The sequence below is a fragment of the Peromyscus maniculatus genome, chromosome 8 (assembly GCF_049852395.1).
Source record: "Peromyscus maniculatus bairdii isolate BWxNUB_F1_BW_parent chromosome 8, HU_Pman_BW_mat_3.1, whole genome shotgun sequence".
Classification (NCBI taxonomy): Eukaryota; Metazoa; Chordata; class Mammalia; order Rodentia; family Cricetidae; genus Peromyscus; species Peromyscus maniculatus.
Genome location: NC_134859.1, coordinates 31,520,345 through 31,538,351, shown reverse-complemented (window position 1 = coordinate 31,538,351; position 18,007 = coordinate 31,520,345). Strand labels below are relative to the sequence as shown.

Below are 18,007 nucleotides of genomic sequence, written 5' to 3'. Positions count from 1 at the left end.
CTGTCCTCCAGCTATTATACCATTTTGACCTCATCTTCTGCAAGCCTCCCTGAGCCTTGGTGGAGTAGGGGTTGATATAGATATTTAATTTAGAGCTGAGCACCCAATCTCTTTATTTAACCCTTTTTGACCAGTTGTGAATCTCTCCACTGATGGCTTCCCATGGCAAAAAGAAGCTTCTCTGACCAAGGATGAGAGCAGTCTATGGGTGTGAGGTCAATAATATTTAGAAAGCAATTTGATGGCACGACCCTGCATACTGCAATACTTGCCTACCAAGATGTGCCAGCTTGTGCAGCAGTAATATAATAGTGATGAGGTGACCAACTGCTTTCTGATTGGATGAGGCCTGTTTCCCAGGGAGAAATTTAATGCTTGGTACTGTAATCTGAGCCAAAAGCCCGTGGCTTTGGAGATCATAGGCCCTAGGATGGAACCTGTTGTTTTAAATTTGGGCAAAGAGTCATGCTGTCTAAAGTTCCCCTTTCACCAGTGCAGGAAGGCTAGCTATACTAAACTAAGAGCAGAGGGTGTGTGTGTGGGGGGGGGGCATATGTAAGTATATGATTGTATGTGTATGCCCACGTGTATATATACACGTGCCCACATATGTGTATAAAGGGCAGAGGTTGACATCAGATGTATTTCTCCATCACTCTCCGCTTTATTTATTTTTTGAACAACATCTCTCACTGAGGTCAAAGTATACAGGTTGGTTACACTGGGAGGCAAATTAATTAGGGGATTTTGCTTATCTCCACCCCTCCATGCCCTCATCATGACAGTACTGGGGTTATAGACACAGCTAGCATGCCCAGCTTTTACATAGGAATTGGGTATCCAAAATCAGGTCCTCAATGCCTTCATGGAAGGCACTTTACCGTCTCAGCCATTTCCCTCGCTCCTGGAAAAGGATCTTTAATGATGGTTTGAAACCTTGACCTGTTTGCTATACTTGCTGTCTTTGAACCTAACTCAACTGCAAGCTCCAGATGTGTCCACAGGCTATATATGTGTGGTTCTTTTTAGTATAGAAGATCTGTTCCTAATAGCCGTGGGAAACACCCACTAGATTTTAAGCTTTGAATTCTAACAATTTAAACAAGGATTGGTTGTTCATAATAATGACTCCACTGATAAGCATTGGCCTTGTGGACACAGTTGTGTGTTGAGTGGTGTGATCAATGCACCCTCTGTAGTTTTACAAGACGTGATAAACAGAGAGGCATTGTATACCCCACAGTGGAAGGGGAATGAGTGGGTCAGAACGACATTGTTAGACCTTCAGAAGAAAATGCCTTTTGACTTTGGGGCTGAGAGAAAAGCATCCAGATGGATTTTTAAGAGGACAGTGACCCAAATGCCCCCAAACATTACCGTGAATAGAATTTCCAGAGGCACACTAATAACTGAATCACAGGAAAGCAGGTGCCATTGCACAGAGCCCTGCTCCCCTCATCCCCCAGCCAAGCTGCAGAATGATGTCAGGAGTTACATAGCCCTGAGGTGGACTGGACCATGCACAGCAGAGAAGTTCCTGGATCTGTGGAAATGCTGCCCCGAAGAGCCGTGATGCACAAACACTGTTCCAGCAGGCATCTGGACCATAGGCTTTGCTTGTAGAACATCTGGCCTCCAGTCACTGGTGCTAAATAATTAAATAAACAGCTCCAGTAAGCAGTGATTTAAGCGACTTGTGTGAAAAGTGCCTCCGGGAGGGAGATAAATTCAGCCTCCAGCTCCCAGATCCCAGAGCTCAAAAAGAACTGATCTAGCCTGTTGATCTGCAGTAGGAGATTTGGTTTACTTGAAAGATTGTGTTTTGATAAAACTGACAATGACTATAACTCCTCTAAAAAGAGCCCACCTCTGTCCCTTTCCCTCCTCCCTCCTCTCCTCTTTTTCTCTCAATCTTCCTTTTCTTCCCAGCTCCCCCTCCCCCCTCCACATTCATCTCCTCCTCTTTCTTCCTACCCCCTCCTCTTTGCTTCCTTCATCCTTTCTCTACATTCTTCCTTCTTCCTATCCCCCTGTCCTCTCCATTACTCTACCCCTCTCTCCCTTCCACCCCTTTTGACCTTCTGGTCACCTCTGCTTCCCTCCCCCTCTCTCCTCCTCTCTTCCTTCTCTTGCCTTCCAGTAGCCTTTTGATCTCCCATTCCTAAATTAGTCCCTCTTAGGAGCTGGACAACAGCAATCCTTACTTTAAGATGAGGCACAAGAAAAACTAATTCTGGAAAAACAAAAAGAGTTAAAAATAATGCTTTCCAGTTCCTCTTATAAGGGATGTACTATTACACCAAGCATTGCAATTCTGAGGGTTCCAGAACTCTCCTGTGTACCTGGGAAATATCTCGAAAGTCTACTAGAATGCCCTATGTTCCAAGTGCAGGCCATCTTTTTGCATGAAGCATTACTTCCAGAGATAGAACTCAAGCCAAGCCACTGGTACATTTTGACTCACAATGTTACTGACTGAGTATCTTAGCACAGTCCTTCTATGGAGCAATGGAACATGTAAGGAGAATAGCTTTAGGCAGAGAAAGTGTCCTAGTCCCAAAGAAGAAATTAGGGTAATAAGCACTAGGCTTTTCTTGTCTTCATATTCCTGGTGGCCACAGTAGCTACACCCTTGAGGCTTTGCCTTCTCCCAGTTGTGGAGAGGAAACTGAGGAGTCACACATAGACTGCGACCCATAGAAAGGTATTAACTGAAGAAGAGATTCCAGTCAGAAGTCATGATGGTTTTCTTTCCCCAAAACAGTTTTAAGGTCTCTGAGGGGCTTCCAAAACAGTATCCAGTTCCACCAGAATTTCACTCTAAAGCCATCTTTTAAGATTCCAGCCATGACCAGGGAATTTTGGCAGTCCCAGGTAAAACCAACAAAGGACAAAGCTGTCTGCACCAACGAGCCAGCAGCCACTGTGAGGACTTTTGGCTAAAGCTATGTTTTGCTGGGCTTTATGTTGGCAAATGGCTCTGGCCCTTGGTAAATTCTATTTCATATTTTGTGGTTTTTCTGAAAGTGAGACAACTTAATTGTGTTTTGTATGCTCTGATTGCTGTGGTTTCTTTTAGTACAATGCCCCCCTCCAATAAGTCTCACACATCATTCCAGAGTCCACAGTGAGCTCAGGCTCTATACAGCAACCCTGGAGCCATGTCTGACAAGCTTGCCAGGTTAATGGAAGCCAAGACCAAGCATTTGTCTCCCACTGTCATATCTCCATATGACTAGGTCTGGAGTGGGAAAACTGCCCTGCCCTGTCCATGCCCATCCTGAGGTTGTTCATTCAGTTTTCATTAGCATATTGTCTTCCATTTTCAGTGTCCTTCCCTCCAAACAGTGTTATCCTTCTAGGGTTAACAAACAGTATAGATTTCACTTCAAGTTTTAATGGCACCAATGAGATAGCTACATCATAGCTCACATAGGAATACCTACTCTAAATCCTTTACACAATGTTGTTCTTTAAGATTTCTTTGGGTTTTTTTGTCATTGATTTTGACATTTCTTCTTCCTCAGAAATTTTCTCTCCTTGCTGTTTGGGATGTGCTGACTCCAGCCCTCTTCATCCTCCTAAACAGAGAGAGACACTTTGTGTTCCAAGTAGTATTCTGAGAGCTGGATTCTACTCTCAGAGTCTCCCTTGCTCCGACAGTGACCTTGAGGGAGCTGTAGCCTCACAGTGCTTATTCTTTTTCCTGTGCAACCAGACAAGATCATCTCCAGGACTCATGATGCTTGTAGATTCTTTATGATCTCTGTTGCTTCAGTCTCTGGCTCATTAAGGAACCTTTCCCATGCACTTTTTCATGTTAGAGAGTCAAAGTGCATGTCCTGGCCAGGGAGGAGGTGGTCGGCTAATTGAATGTGAGTGTGTGACTGGGCAAAGTGCACTAAGAGACACTCATCATTAGTAATGTTCAATGCATCATAACTATCTCAGCAGAATCATGCTAATGGCAATGATGAAGGTGACAATATCCACTGGAGCAATCACCACTACTCATGGCATTTTTGTGCCTTCAAAGTTCTTTTTATAAATTCAGTATCCTTTGATCTTTGAAGCCTTTCTCTGAGGTCCATGGAAGAGATGATAGTTCACTTTTGCCTACACAGAAACAGAAAGATGAAATGACTTGCCTACAACCACATTGCCAAAACAAGAGGGGTGGGGGAATTTTGACTCTAAGTCCCATACTTGTGACAAAGAATGTGATCCCAGATATACGGGAGCTGTTCTGGTTCTAATAACCAGATCTCAACCTAAACATAAGTAATTTCACAGAACATTCCTAGATAGGGTCCTTCAGGGAACAAGATGGATAGAGACATCAAAACACATACATACACACAGGAGAGGTGTAAGCACATACACGTAAACACATGTACACAAATGCATAAGCACTCTCTCTCCCTCCCTCCCTCCCTCCCTCCCTCCCTCCCTCCCTCCCTCCCTCCCTCCCTCCCTCTCTCTCTCTCTCTCTCTCTCTCTCTCTCTCCCCCCTCTCTCAACATCGACAAACACAGACAAAAGCATCAGCCTTCTCCAGACCACAAGAGCCACATATCCTCCTCCCAGGTGAAATCACAGACTGTTGAGACTGTTGTTTACCCAACACCATTTTTGTCTTGCCCAACTCTGTCCTACTTCTAGATGAGAGTTATTGGGATAGCCAATCCCAAAATTACTCTTACATACTGAAAATACTTCATCTAAATCTTGCTTGCTTAAGCCCCACCCCCCTTGACAATAGCCCAACATGAGCTTAGATCCTGCAGTTAAGTCCTCGTGGCAGGTTTTTTGTCCCTGTGCCCCCGTTTGAGTGGGAATTGCTTCCTTCCTCTCTGCAATGGCTAAAGACTATTTGGTCCCTGCAGGTGTATTCTGCTGGTCCTCTCACAACTACTTATTTTAAATAATAGTGTCTTGAACATTTCCTAGAAGGAAACAAAAAAAAAAAAATCAACTCATAATCCCACTGGCCTCTTTGGGAAGATAGAATGTTTCTTGACTTTCCTGGCAAATTTTACTGCAGGGTAGAGCAAAAAAATAGGCTCAATTTGATCAGAGCTGGATTCAAGTAAAGATGACCTTGCTGCTTGGGTGCTCTCATGTAGACCAGTTGTTGGGAGCCACCTGAAATATGTGTGCTGAGTGTGCCCCAGTTCAGAAAGGCTCAGATAGCTCCTATCAGGACCTCATATATATTAACCAGCTCACTTTTTGCTGAATCTCTGGAGGTTGCTGAAGCATTAATAAATTGAATTTGTGTAAGTCTGGCTCCATCAGGATACAGATCTGGTGGGACCAGGGCCCCCCACTTATGCAATGCCATAGACAGCCTATGTTCAAGAACAGCATTTGATGCCACACAATGATCTCAAAGTTTATTTTTTATTAAATTAATTCACACTGTAAGATACTTAACTGGTAGAGGAATTAATTATAATATAGCCATTGCTGCTTGGAAATTATCTGTCCACTGAGGAAATAGATTTGTTGTCATATCAATCAGTGGGTCAAGGGTATAAACAGACATATTTCAGCTCAACTTATGAGAACCCTGTCTGCTATTTACAACTAACTGAAGATGGTTAGTTCCCCCAAGAGATGATGATATTATGGGTCCCGACACTTTTGATCAGAAGCCCTCAAGTGTTTGACACTAATTTGGGACTAGCAGAGAAAAATCTCATTCAAGCATTAATATGAGAATAGGATGACCTCTAGAACCACATCCCAGGACCATGTGATTAAAAGCAATTGACAAGATGAGATGCAGTCAAGACACTGATTTCCATGGCCAACTTCAGAAAACCAATCCACTTAACATTGAAATCAGACACAATCCTGGGGAGCACATGTGCCCGATGAAAGGCTTTTGTAGTCAAATTCAACGAGCCTAATGTATTCCTCTTCTCTTTCTTTCTCTCTCCCTCTTAGGTCCGAAAGCTGTGGAAGCATACGGCAAAAAGTTTGAAGTAAAAACGGTTTCTGGAAAATTGCTCTTTTCTGCGGATGACAGTGAAGTGGTCGTGGGAGCCGAGAGATTGCGAGTCTTAGGTGAGAAAATTTAAACACATGATTGGCTGGATGCTACCATGTATATTTTGAAGGGACAATGACAGAGTGCCGTCCACTGAATGCTTGTGCCTTTCCCCAATGCATATATTAAAATCTTAACCCTCTGGTATGACAATGCTTGGAGATGACACCTTTATCAGGAAATCTGTCCCTGAACCTGATTGGACCTTTTATCAGTAATGTGAGGTCCCTTGGAAGGAAATGAAGAAGCTGGTGGTTTGGTAGTTTGTATGCCCCTCCCCCTCCTCTACTCCTCTTCCTCCCTTCTTCTCTTCCTCCCTCATCCTTCTTCATCGGTGGCCCTTGTTCTTTCCCTTCCCTCACTTTTAAAAACACAAGGAGAATTTGGCAGCCTGAATCTTGAAGAGAGCTCTTCTCAGAAACCAGCCAGAATGACACTGGATCTTCCAAAACTGTGAAGATAAAAAAATAAGTATGTTGTTTTAAGCCATATAATCTCTAGTATATTGTTATAGGAACTCAAACACAAGCAAATGGGTGGAGATGTATAAATGAGGCCACTTTCCTAGGTTCTTTTAAAGGGAGGTAGTTTGACCTGCATGGACTCTGATTCCCCAGTGAGCTTTTCTCACACTGAATTCATTTTGGTTACTGTTTCAACCATTACCTTTCGGTTTCAATGTGTGCTCGTATAAGGAAGTGTTCATGTAGGACATGTTTTCTTACAAACCAGCAGGTTGAGAAGTGAATTCTCAGTCTGCAAATGAAGTATAATCCAAGAAGGTTTTTTTTAAGTTTAGGTTTATAGATGCAACCACAGATTACTGAGTTAGATGCTCTGGTGGATAGGTTTGAAGTCAGTACTCATAAGCCAAGAGTGATGGCTCACATCTTTGATCCTAGGACTCCCAGGGCAAAAGCAGGACTGCTGCAAGCTTGAAGCCAACCTGGGCTACATAGTGAGCTCCGAGCTGCAGAATGAGGCTCCGATTCAAAGAATAAGAAAGACAGGGGAGGGTTGGGGAAGGAAAGACAGAAAGCAAGAGCTGAAGGAAAGGAATGAAATTATTTGTAAAATTTTGTGTAATGATTTATTTACATGTATTTATATCTTGTGTATGTGAGTATTTTACCTACATGTATGTGTATGAACTATGTGTGTGCCTGGTGTCCTTGGAAGTCAGAAGAGGGCCTCTGATGCCCCAGAACCAGAGTTATACATGACTATAGTTTGCCATGTGGGTGTTGGGAACTGAACTTAGATCCTCTGAAAGAGCAGGGATTGCATTTAATGGCCCAGTAATCCCTCATTCCCCATTTTTTTTTAAAAAAAAAATGTGAAGCATAACAGAAATTTCTATGATCTTCCTGCTGGATCAATGAATTTGAGCATACCTGTGTCTTCCAAGACTGCCCAATGAAAGTGCCCAGTGTAGTGGTTCAAATCATACTATTGAAGCAGACCTAGTTTTTGGGGTGTGGAGGGGTTCTACACAGGGTTTCTCTGTGTAGTTTTGGTGCCTGTCCTGAATCTTGCTCTGCAGACCATGATGGCCTCAAACTCACAGAGATCCACCTGGCTCTGCCTCCCAAGTGCTAGGATTAAAGGCGTGCACCACCACCACCCAGTGCAGATCTAGCTTTTAATTGCTGATGTTGCACACTGAGCTGTGTGGCTTGGGGCTGGTTACTGACATCATTGAACCATTTTTCTTCTCTTCTCAACAAGGCTAACAATACTCACCATCAGAAATTGGAGAGTTATTAGAGGGTATATCATAAGCACTTCCCTCAGACCCTTAGTCAGTCTTTCTAACCCAGTTGGGCCCCTGTCCCTTTGTCTTAGCATGTCATCAGCTCAGTGGTCAGAAGACATAAGTGACCATCCTTAAGGGGCCAAGTGGAGGGGAGGGCACAGGATGCACAGGTGGGGAGGAGAGAGGGCAGTGCAGTGTCTGGTTGGTGACTTACCTATAAAACCATTCAGCTGCATTCTCTATCTGGGTTCCCTGTTCACATCTTCAGAATGGGAGCTACTACAGAACAGGCTTTCAAGCAATGCCTTTTCATTGGTGAAAAATAAAAACAAAGTTCCAAAATTACATAGCTCCAAGATTTATAATAGCTGAGGGTCCGTTATCACCTTGGAATGTGGGTGAGGGTTGAAAGTGGAGATGTCAGACATTGGAGTGTTATCAAAATAGTTTTATTATTTCAACTTCTGTGTCCTCTGTGACTCTAGGCTGTGACAAGTTGACGATGAAAAGTAAGCAACACAATTAGGACAGCTCTTGGTAACAAATGTGTTCAAGGTGACTTTTCTCACTAAGCTTTAGTTTTCACCCATCTAAAGCAAGAGATGGAGGTAGCCAGAGTGGTGGTGCATAGTCCTAATCCCGGCTCTTATCCGGGGAGGTCAAATCAGGATGATTGCAAGTTTAAGACTAGCCTGGGCTACATATTAATAGTAAGTCACAGGTCTTCCTGTACTACATTATAGGAGGGAGAGAGAGAGAGAGAATATGTGTGTGTTTTATGTGTGTGTTTTGTGTGTGTGTGTGTGTGTGTGTGTGTGTGTGTGTGTGTGTGTGTGTGTGTGTGTGTGTGTATGGAGAGAGAGAGAGAGGGAGGTTGAATATTATAAGAAAAATGAGTAAAAACCAATTTTTGCCATTTCTCTTTCTTTTCTGTGGTGCTGAGGCTAGACCCTGGGCCCTCACACACTCTATACAAGTGCTTTACCACTTGTTTCTGTGCTTACATAGCTGTGACTTTCACTGTGGATGTGGCTTCTTCTTCCTAAGTATCCTCCATCCCTATGATGCCTGGCTTTCAGCACTCTTGGGAGCACAGAACGCAGTGAGAGTAGACTATGTAGCCTGTAAGTAAACACTGAGGATGTAGGGACTTATTTTGTTGGTGGTGGCATCTAGTAACCTACTTAGGCTTCAGGAGACATATCAAGACCTGAACTTGAACATACTCTACTTGTGAGTACACAAAGGAAATTGGCTATGAACATACAGGAGTATTCATGTCTCAGGTAAGGTGGGACTAGTAGACTAAGAACACGATGAGGCCAGAAGAGAATATACCTTCATAGGTTAGGGAGTGCCACACTTTCCTATGTGTGCAAGTGTTCTGGTTTGCTTTCTGTTGTTTTGGTTAAACATATTTACTAAAAGCCACTTGGGGAGGAAAGGATTATTTGGCTTACACTTCCAGATCACAGTTCATCATTGATCGAAGTAACTGCGGGAACTAAAGCAGAAACTGTAGAGGAACACTGCTCTCGGCTTACTCTCTGCTAGGTTTCTTATATAGTGCATAGCCACCTGTGAGGAGATAGCAGTAACCATAGCGATCTGGGCCCTGGCACAGCCATCACCAGTCAAGACAGTCTTTTGCAGACATTTCCACAGGGCCTATCTGATCCGGACAAGTATTCAGTTGAGCTTTTCTTTCACTGGTTGCCTCTGTAAACAAGAACTCTCAGGTGGTAAAAATCTGGGAGGAGGAAACTGCAGTTTCTAGTTTTTGTACTTCCTGGCCAATCATAAACACTAGTACTTGGACTAGAGGAGGGCTTTGCCATTCTGAACCTGACCTGAGGAAGGATTTGATAATTCCCCATGGCTCTGAGGTATTGCTCTTTGACACGACTGTGCCCATGTCAACAATACACAAAATATCATGCACTCTTTTACACATTCACTCAAGGATTCTTCTGCTCCTCACATACCCCAGTCTCTATTTGCCTCAAGTTTCCTCTTTCTCCCTATTCCACATTCCCAGAAGCGTAGACTCCTCTGGCTCTTGTAGAGATCTCTATGTCTCTTTAGCTTCACTTATTACATTGAAATTGAGGCCTCTCCTTCTGAACTCCCTGCCTCTCCAAAGGCAGCAGTCATGATCTTCCTGGTGATGTTTCCATGCTTGTCTTCAAGGCCATGCTTTCCATTCAGACGCTAGGTCCTTTCTGCTCAGGAACATGGCAGCTTCTCCCAACCTTGGGTTTTCTCGAGTACAAGATTCTCTCTTCATGATAGGCACAAAAGAATTTAACTTTGTGGGGAGATCCATCCAACTACTAGAGAAATATAAAATAAATATGTAAGCCAAGGCATAGTGTAGTTTATCTGTTACTATAGAGTACATCTATTAAACATTGGACCATAATGGCCTATCTAAAGCAGCAAGAAAATAGACAACATGAAAGCCAGGGCACTTAAAATACATCTTCATGGCGACACCAGGGAGAATAAGCCTTTAGTTTTCATTACCGAGGAATTTCATTGAACAATGAATTGGACATTATAGCATTTATAAACAAAGCATAATTATAAAGGACTATTCTAATTGTCAATTAGATCTATTTATACTCTAGATTCATTTTGTAAATGTGTCCTCTAGATGCCACTTGGTGATAATTATCTGAGTTACGTTATTATCAATTGAAAAAAAAACATTTTAATTAAATCTAAAGCCATTTGAATTAGCATAAAAATTATAGAAATTTAAATATGGCTTGAAGTTTATGGGTTTTTTTTATTTTTTTTAGGACTGCTCAGATGGTACTCTTAGCCATTTACATTTTGCTTTTTATGAAACTATTGAAACTTTACAATGAATAGTCACAGTGAAAGGATTGGAGTGATATTGGTAGGGTTCATTCATTCACTGAGTGTGTCTGCATCATAAGTGTGTTTGTGTGTGTGTGTATCCCCAACTCTCTGCTGCTGGTGCCATGGAGACAAAGATACATGTCATTGTCCCTACTCTCCTGGAGCATTTTCAATCTAGTCTAGAAGATGAGACACTCATGTGATTATCTAAGAACACAAAAGTCTGACGCTAGGATAAGGTACCATTAGACTCCATCTGAGTAGGAGAAAGGTTATAAATCTTAAGTTTTTAAATAGAAACATTTGGAGCAGGTCTTTCTTATGTATAAGTTTGTGGGGAAAGACATAGGAAGAGAGCTTACAAGAGTGAATGATAACATGTAAGTTCATCACTCAGAACTCACCTCATTGTCAGTGCTATAAGCCCAATGCAGACTGAGAGAGAGCACTTTAGACAAGATACTAAGGAGATGGTTTTGTGAGTAAGAGTACTTGAGGTCCCCAATTTGGATCCCTAGTACCAATGTGAAAAGCTGGGTATGACTATCATGGTTTTAATCCAGTGCTGATGGGGGCAGTGATAATAGGATCATTGGGGTTTGCTAAGGGTCTAACTGAAAAGCAGTGAGCTGCTGGCTCAGGGAGAGGCCCTGTCCCAAAATAATAAAATAGACAGTAGTAAAAAGGATACCTGGTGTCTTCCACTAGTCTCCACAAGGGTGCATACACCCTACCAATGTGGGCACACACACACACATGCACACGCACATGCACAAGCACACACATATGCACACACAGAGACAGAGACAGGCAGGCAGGCAGACAGACAGACAGGCAGACTAGGGAAACTACTGCCTCACCTGATTGAAAAGCCCCAGGGTAATTGGCTGCAAGCTACACTCAGCAGCTCAAGGGATGAGGCCAAAACATAGCATCTCCACTGGTCCCCAAGACTAGGGTGATGAGATGTGCTGGGAGAGGACAGCAGTGCTCTAGCTAGGGTTAGAGTGACTGCAAGTGAAATGGACAGGATAGCTCTCCAAGGAAAATTGGGTCTTATCATCGGGAGAAGGAATGGTGCTAGGTAAGGAAAGCAGCTAATATTTGTTACATTAATTGCGGGTATAATTAAAGCAAGTTGTAATCACTGTACAGGGACAGAATGGTTCAAATGGCCATTTCTCTTATCAGAGAAATCCTCCCTGCCCACTTTAGAAAAATATTATAAATATTTACAATACTAAGCTACTGCCTGGCTTAAAATGATGTTATTAGAATAAAGTTGAAGTATTGTCTGTAGATGCTCTGGGCCAGTGGCAGAATTAGTAGGTTAACAGAGACAATACCATGTTGAGGACCTCCAGTTTTTGCTGTCTTGCTATTGCATGAAAACGTTCCTGCTTCCCTGTCTGTTCCTTTGTGATGTTTTATTCCTCTTTAGGCCAGTTCTATATAGACATGGTGTACACTAGTGTTTTCCCCCTGTCCCTCCTCATTAGCTTGTGAACTCGATATCCCCTATATGTTCTGTTAACCAGAGTCTAGAACAGTACCTTGCACCCAGTCAGTACTCAGTAATGGCTCCATGAGTGGATCACAAGATCTTGAACATCAGAATGCCCTACAGTTAATGTGACATTAACATGACAGGAAGGGAAATCATGTTCCCAAGTTAGACAGCAATTATCGTAGTAACTTCCCTGAGGGTTTGCAATGGCTGAAGAAAGGAGGACAATGGGAAAGAATGACTTGGTGCAGAATTGCTGAAGGTTGATCACTAAACGAATGTTCTGGGGGTTAGGAAAGGGGAGAGTTGCAAATGTGTCTGGTGCTGTGAGCCCTCTGAGTCACACAGCTTCAGCATCATCAACAGAAGTTTGGAGAGCGGAGATGGATAATGTCCAGCTTCATACATCCTGAGGCTCAGTGTTTGAACTCTGCCTTGGAGAAGTCCACTGTCCAGAGGGAAATGCCTGGCACAAAGCCCGAGAGAGATGCCAGCTGGGCAGAGGGGTCAGAGGGAGGGCAACGTGGCTTGAGCAGATGGACAAGGAGGAGCTGGCCTGGAAGCAGGTCCCTAGCAGTACCCTAGAGATGCTCTTCAAATTTGGCCTTCCCAGGCAGTCCCTAGCCTTCTGCACATTACTCTGAAGGAGCCTTCCTGACTGACTGCTAAGGCTTCAACTGTCCCCTTGTTGCATTTTAGGAGTCTGGGGTCTGTACAGTGGTTTTTGGATTTTCTTCCTCCACTCTGCCTTCTTCCATGGCAGAATGAAGGGTCTCACCATCTTCAGCATAAAACACGCAGCTTCTGCTTTACTACCAGCCATGTATCGTGACCACATTCTTCACATCACTCATTGTGACAGCCTCTCTTTTAACACTCCATATCTCTCTGACCCTACTTTGCCTCCATTTCTTCTTTTTAAGGCATTTAATCATAAATGATAAGGGAACATTAGAGCAGCCAAGGATTTTGCTGCAGGAACATAAGCTTCAATGAACTAAGCGATTCAGGTATTGATCTTTAGGACACGAGAGCCTACCAACCAAAGAGTAACATTCAGATAACAAACCAAAGGAGGCTGAAACTCTCCAGAACCTTCCTCCTGCTCCCTGTTATCATTAGCAGAGATATGCTGCTGAGGAATGAGCTGTTTAAACAAAATTGTTGCTTCTCTGGTGCTTCAGTGGTACCTCATTCGAAAGTTGGTTTATTATTTACAGGAATGCAGGAATAATGTATGGGATCATAAAAACACATCGCCCATAAATAATGCAGCAGGAAAGGCAGACACAGAAGAGTTTCAGATGAACAGCCCCGACCTAATAAACCAGAGATAGTTAATGAGAAAAACTACAATTCGACAATAGAGAAATAATAATGGGGTTTCATTGCAAATGCTGTTAGGTGAATAACTCTCAGAAGAAAGTATTTTAAAGAGCTAGTCTAGAGTCTAGGCTATAGCCCTGCTCATTTCGTGCATATGGAAGTCCCAGTGCACAGGCCTCCTGTGTTGCAGGGTCTTAGCTGTTCCTCCCTCGAGCTTGAGTTCATCCCAGATGCATGAAGAAAAGGAGTTTGCCAAGCCCTTCATAATTTTTCCTTTGGCAACAGAGAGATGTGATTTAATAAGTGCATGATGGATTCATGGTTCCGTGTAAATGTCCCCAGCTGTCCCAGCAGCGTTGGTGCCTTCCCAGACCTTCCCAGAGCTCAGTTACTGTGTCCTCTGTGGTGCCTGCGGGGGTAAGGGGGACATGGAGTGGGGGGGGCAGGGACACATTTGTCTGGCTTCTAGTTTGATTAAAGAGTTTGATGAGGTTCACTACTGGCTGTTTGGAAGACAACCAATTATGGCACTTACTGGGGGAAGGGGATATTTGGGGTTTGGATTTTTTTGTGTCTGACTTGTTGTTTTGAAGTGACAAGATTTGAATTCTCTATGAAGCCACAGTCAATGTGCTTCCAAGCATCTGTCTGGCAGTTTTACTGTCTCTGCGCTCTCTCCTTGCCAGTTATTCATTTGAGTATATTCAAATGAGGAGAGAAACTTCTGCCAGGCTGCCCAGCAGGTCAGAAAGCATTCCACACAGTTCACGCATAGTGTCTCCTTCACCATCAACTGCACTGACTGTTATGGAACATGCTTCTACCACCAAAGGTCAGCGGTGTCTCATTTGTTCAGTCTTCCTTTCCACCAGAAGCCAAGAGCGATGTTACGTTTCGATAGTGACACTAGAAACTTTGTGAGATGACAGTGTGAGCAGAGAGCTCTAAGAGCACAGAAGATGGAAGGAAAATAACTTGATTTTTCTCTATTGGAAGGACTTAAAATTATTTGCATATTTGATTGGGAGAAAGGAGTATGGAAAATATCCCTTTCAGCTGTGTTCTCCTTGCTCTGCTTACCTTGGCCTCTTCTCCTGCCATATCCTCACCTCTTTCTTGACTCCACTCATAACCCCCAGGTTCTCTAGCAATAGTGGGTAAGGTAGCAAGTGTGGAAATGGGGAGAGAGAGAAGAGAAAATGTCCAGACTTCTTCAGGGCTGGGAGTGGAGGAAAATTCCTGGGATTTTCCCCTTGAGGACACTATATGGAAGAGCAGGATGATTATCTGTACACAAGGTTTAAGAACAAACTACCTGGAGTCCATTTCTAGTCTCAATAGTACAACCTCAGATAAACTTCAGTCTCTGAAAGCTTCAGAATCCCCATTTATAAAGTGGAGATAAGAGCATTTACATAATGCATACAGGGAACTTAGCACAGTGCAGAGTCTAGTTTATGTCTCAAATATTAACGACATTTGTTACTGTTTCCTCTTCAAATTCCTACCCCATACCATTTTAACAGTGGTCACTACCAATGCGAAATGGCTGCCACAGACGAATGTTTTGAACACTGGTTCTCTATCAACTTCTTTGATTTGAGAGGTTATAGAACTCTTAGGAGGTGGGACCTAGCTTTAAAAAAAAAGAAAGAAAGAAAAGAAAGTGGGTCGCTGAGGACAAGCCTTCAAGCCTATCTCCTAGCCCTGGTTCCAACTCTCTCTCTCTGCTTCCTGGTCCCCCTTTCCTGCTCCAGCAACTGTAAGCTGTCCTGAGGCCATACCATACCTTCCCTGCCATGGTGAACTGGATCCCCTCTTAAGTGTGAGCCAAAATAGAGCCTTCTCTCTTTAAGTTGCTTTGGTCAGGTATTTGGTCATGGCAGTAAAAGAAGTAACTTACATGGTCACCAAACCAAGCTCAGTAGCAGAAATAGAAGGAAAAAAAGCCAAAGTTTTGCTGGGCATTGGTGGCACATGCCTTTAATCCCAGCATTTGGGAGGCAGAGGCAGACGGATCTCTGTGAGTTCGAGGCCAGCCTGGTCTACAAAGCAAGTTCCAGGAAAGGCACAAAGCTACACAGAGAAACCCTGTCTCGAAAAAACATAAAAAAAAAAAAGCCAAAGTTTCTATTTAAACGATCTCAAATAGGTAACAGGGGCATAGGTGTGCAAAGAACATACCCAGCCAAACTGTAAATAGCACTACAAATGTTTTCTTAGGACTTAAAGTTTAAGATGGTGGGCTAGAGATACAGTTCAATAGTTCAGAGTGCACACTTGTAGACGAATTTCTAAACGGTCTTATTAAATAAAACAAACAAACAAACACAGAGCCAGATATAGGGGTGAGAATCTGAAAGATCAGGGAAATAGGGAAAGCCACAGCTAATCTCACCTCACCAACTCCACAGCTTCCAAAAACGAGCTACTTCCTGTCTACCCACTCCTTTATGCCTTGCTGTTCTGCCATCTGATTTACTCTCTCATCCAGCTACATCACTTTGTCTTCTTGCCCAGCTTTGTCACTTCCTGTCTGTCTGAATAGACCTCCAGACCCCCATGGTTAACTAGTGTTGGAATTTAAGGCGTATGCCACCACGCCTGGCTTTCTTTGCAGTATGGCCTTGAACTCACATAGATCCAGACAGATCCTTGCCTCCTAAGTGATAGGATTGAATGACTTTGATAGGATTTGCATGACTAAGATTGCATGACTCTTGTGTTTATTATAATGGATGACTTTTTCTCTCATTTGCAGGCAAGCTTTATTTATTAGAGCACAAATAAAATATCACCACACACACTGATCTTGCAGCGGACCCAAGTTTAGTTCCAAATCAAGTGGATCACAACTGCTGCAACTCCAGCTCTAGGGTAGCCAGTACTCTCTTCTGGCCTCCATGGGAACCTGCACTCATTTGAACATACCCATCTACACACACACACGTACACATAATTAAATATAAACTAAATCTTTAAAAATAGGTATAAGGTGGAACTTGGTTTCTGTCTGTGCGGTGGAAGTTGAGTGATAAGTTCTAGAGCTGGGCAGGAGGCCACATCTGGAGCACCAATCAGAAGCTTCCTAGAGGAAAACTGAGGGCAAGTGTAAAGGGTGGGAAGAGGGTCTGTCTGATTAGAAAGCACTCAATGAGTGACAACTCCTAAATAACAGGATCTGCAGACTCTGAGCACAGTGCTCTAACAGAGGAGAAAATGGGATTCTTCTTAGGGGGAGAGACTGTCATTATCAGTATCTAGCAAACAGGAGTGGGTAACTTTCCCCAAAATGTGAGTTACTCAAGCCTCCTGGGGACTTTTCCTTCTTGGCTGTGCTCTGTGCAGCTGTGACTGGAATGGTAATGAGGATCCTTGGTATTGGTTCAATTCTTTAAGTCAAAGAAAAAGAATAAATGTATTTAGACTCAGGCTTTATTGATGCTGCAGTAACATTCACTTTCAGGGTTTGAAGCCTCAAGAAGTGAATGACTAGGAAGCCTCTTGTCATTATTTAATCTGCACTGCAGGCAGTTCTCCATACAAAAGGTTCAGTTCATTCAGCACATGTTAATTAATGACTTACTATGGCCAACTGCTGTGCTGGCCAAAGACACACCCTGGATCTCTGCCTTTCTGGAATATACCACCAAGCCTGAGGGACAGATGTTTCAAACCTTGGATCCAAGAATTATGTGTCTTGTTACAATGGTGAACTACAAGACACCTGGGAAACATAAGAATACGAGACCAATTTCATTTTGCAAATAAGGAAGGTTCTCCTGGAGGGAAAAGAGTTGCTGTTGAGACTGGAGAGTCCCCCCAAGGGTTGGAGTAGCCATTAAAGGCCTACAACACAGATTATACAAAATCCTGGTAAATCTAGACCTCTGTGCAAAGGTTTAGACGTCCCACACAGAGGGTAGACACCAGGGAGTATAGTGCCTACATGGAAAGCATGAGTCATGATTATAATAGTGAGCAGGATAAAATCCTTGCTCATTATCAGGTGCTGAAGAGTCTCTTCCTGTGTGTCACCTCTGTTTTGACAGCTGCTCAGAGAAGAAGGCTTACACTCTCACATATGAGGAACCTGGCAGATGGACATAGTCCCCGAGGTTAGACAGCAAGTTTAGTTCCAGAAGTAAGATACAGAACCAAGTAATCAGATTCTAGAATGTTCACTTCTGTAACAATTTTATTGACCTGTAATTTCACAAACCACACAATTTGCCCATTACACTGTAGAAGTCAGTGTTTTGTTTTTAGTAAAAAGAGCCTTTGCTTTTCACATAGGGGAAGGAATAGAACATAGTTGGAAGTTTTACCCTCACAACAAAGACAAATTAGAGGAATAGAAAAATAACAAATATATTCATTATACAGTTACATGATATGGGAGCTTTTAGAAATGAATACCATTAATAGAGAACTGTGTATAGTTTTGTGCTTAGATTTGATGATGAGTAGACAACCATATAGAATGACTAGACAA

At 43.0% G+C, this 18,007-nt stretch overlaps 1 protein-coding gene across 3 annotated transcripts in view; it reads left to right on the top strand.

Moving 5' to 3' along the window:
• Sgcd (sarcoglycan delta) overlaps nt 1–18,007 on the top strand; it is a 933,235-nt gene that overhangs the window by 781,445 nt on the left and 133,783 nt on the right. For all 3 annotated transcript variants that reach the window (XM_042283896.2, XM_042283895.2, XM_006987139.4), the window contains one exon: nt 5,953–6,072. In XM_042283896.2, the coding sequence (XP_042139830.1) occupies nt 5,953–6,072 (120 nt within the window). The remainder of the gene's footprint in view (nt 1–5,952; nt 6,073–18,007) is intronic.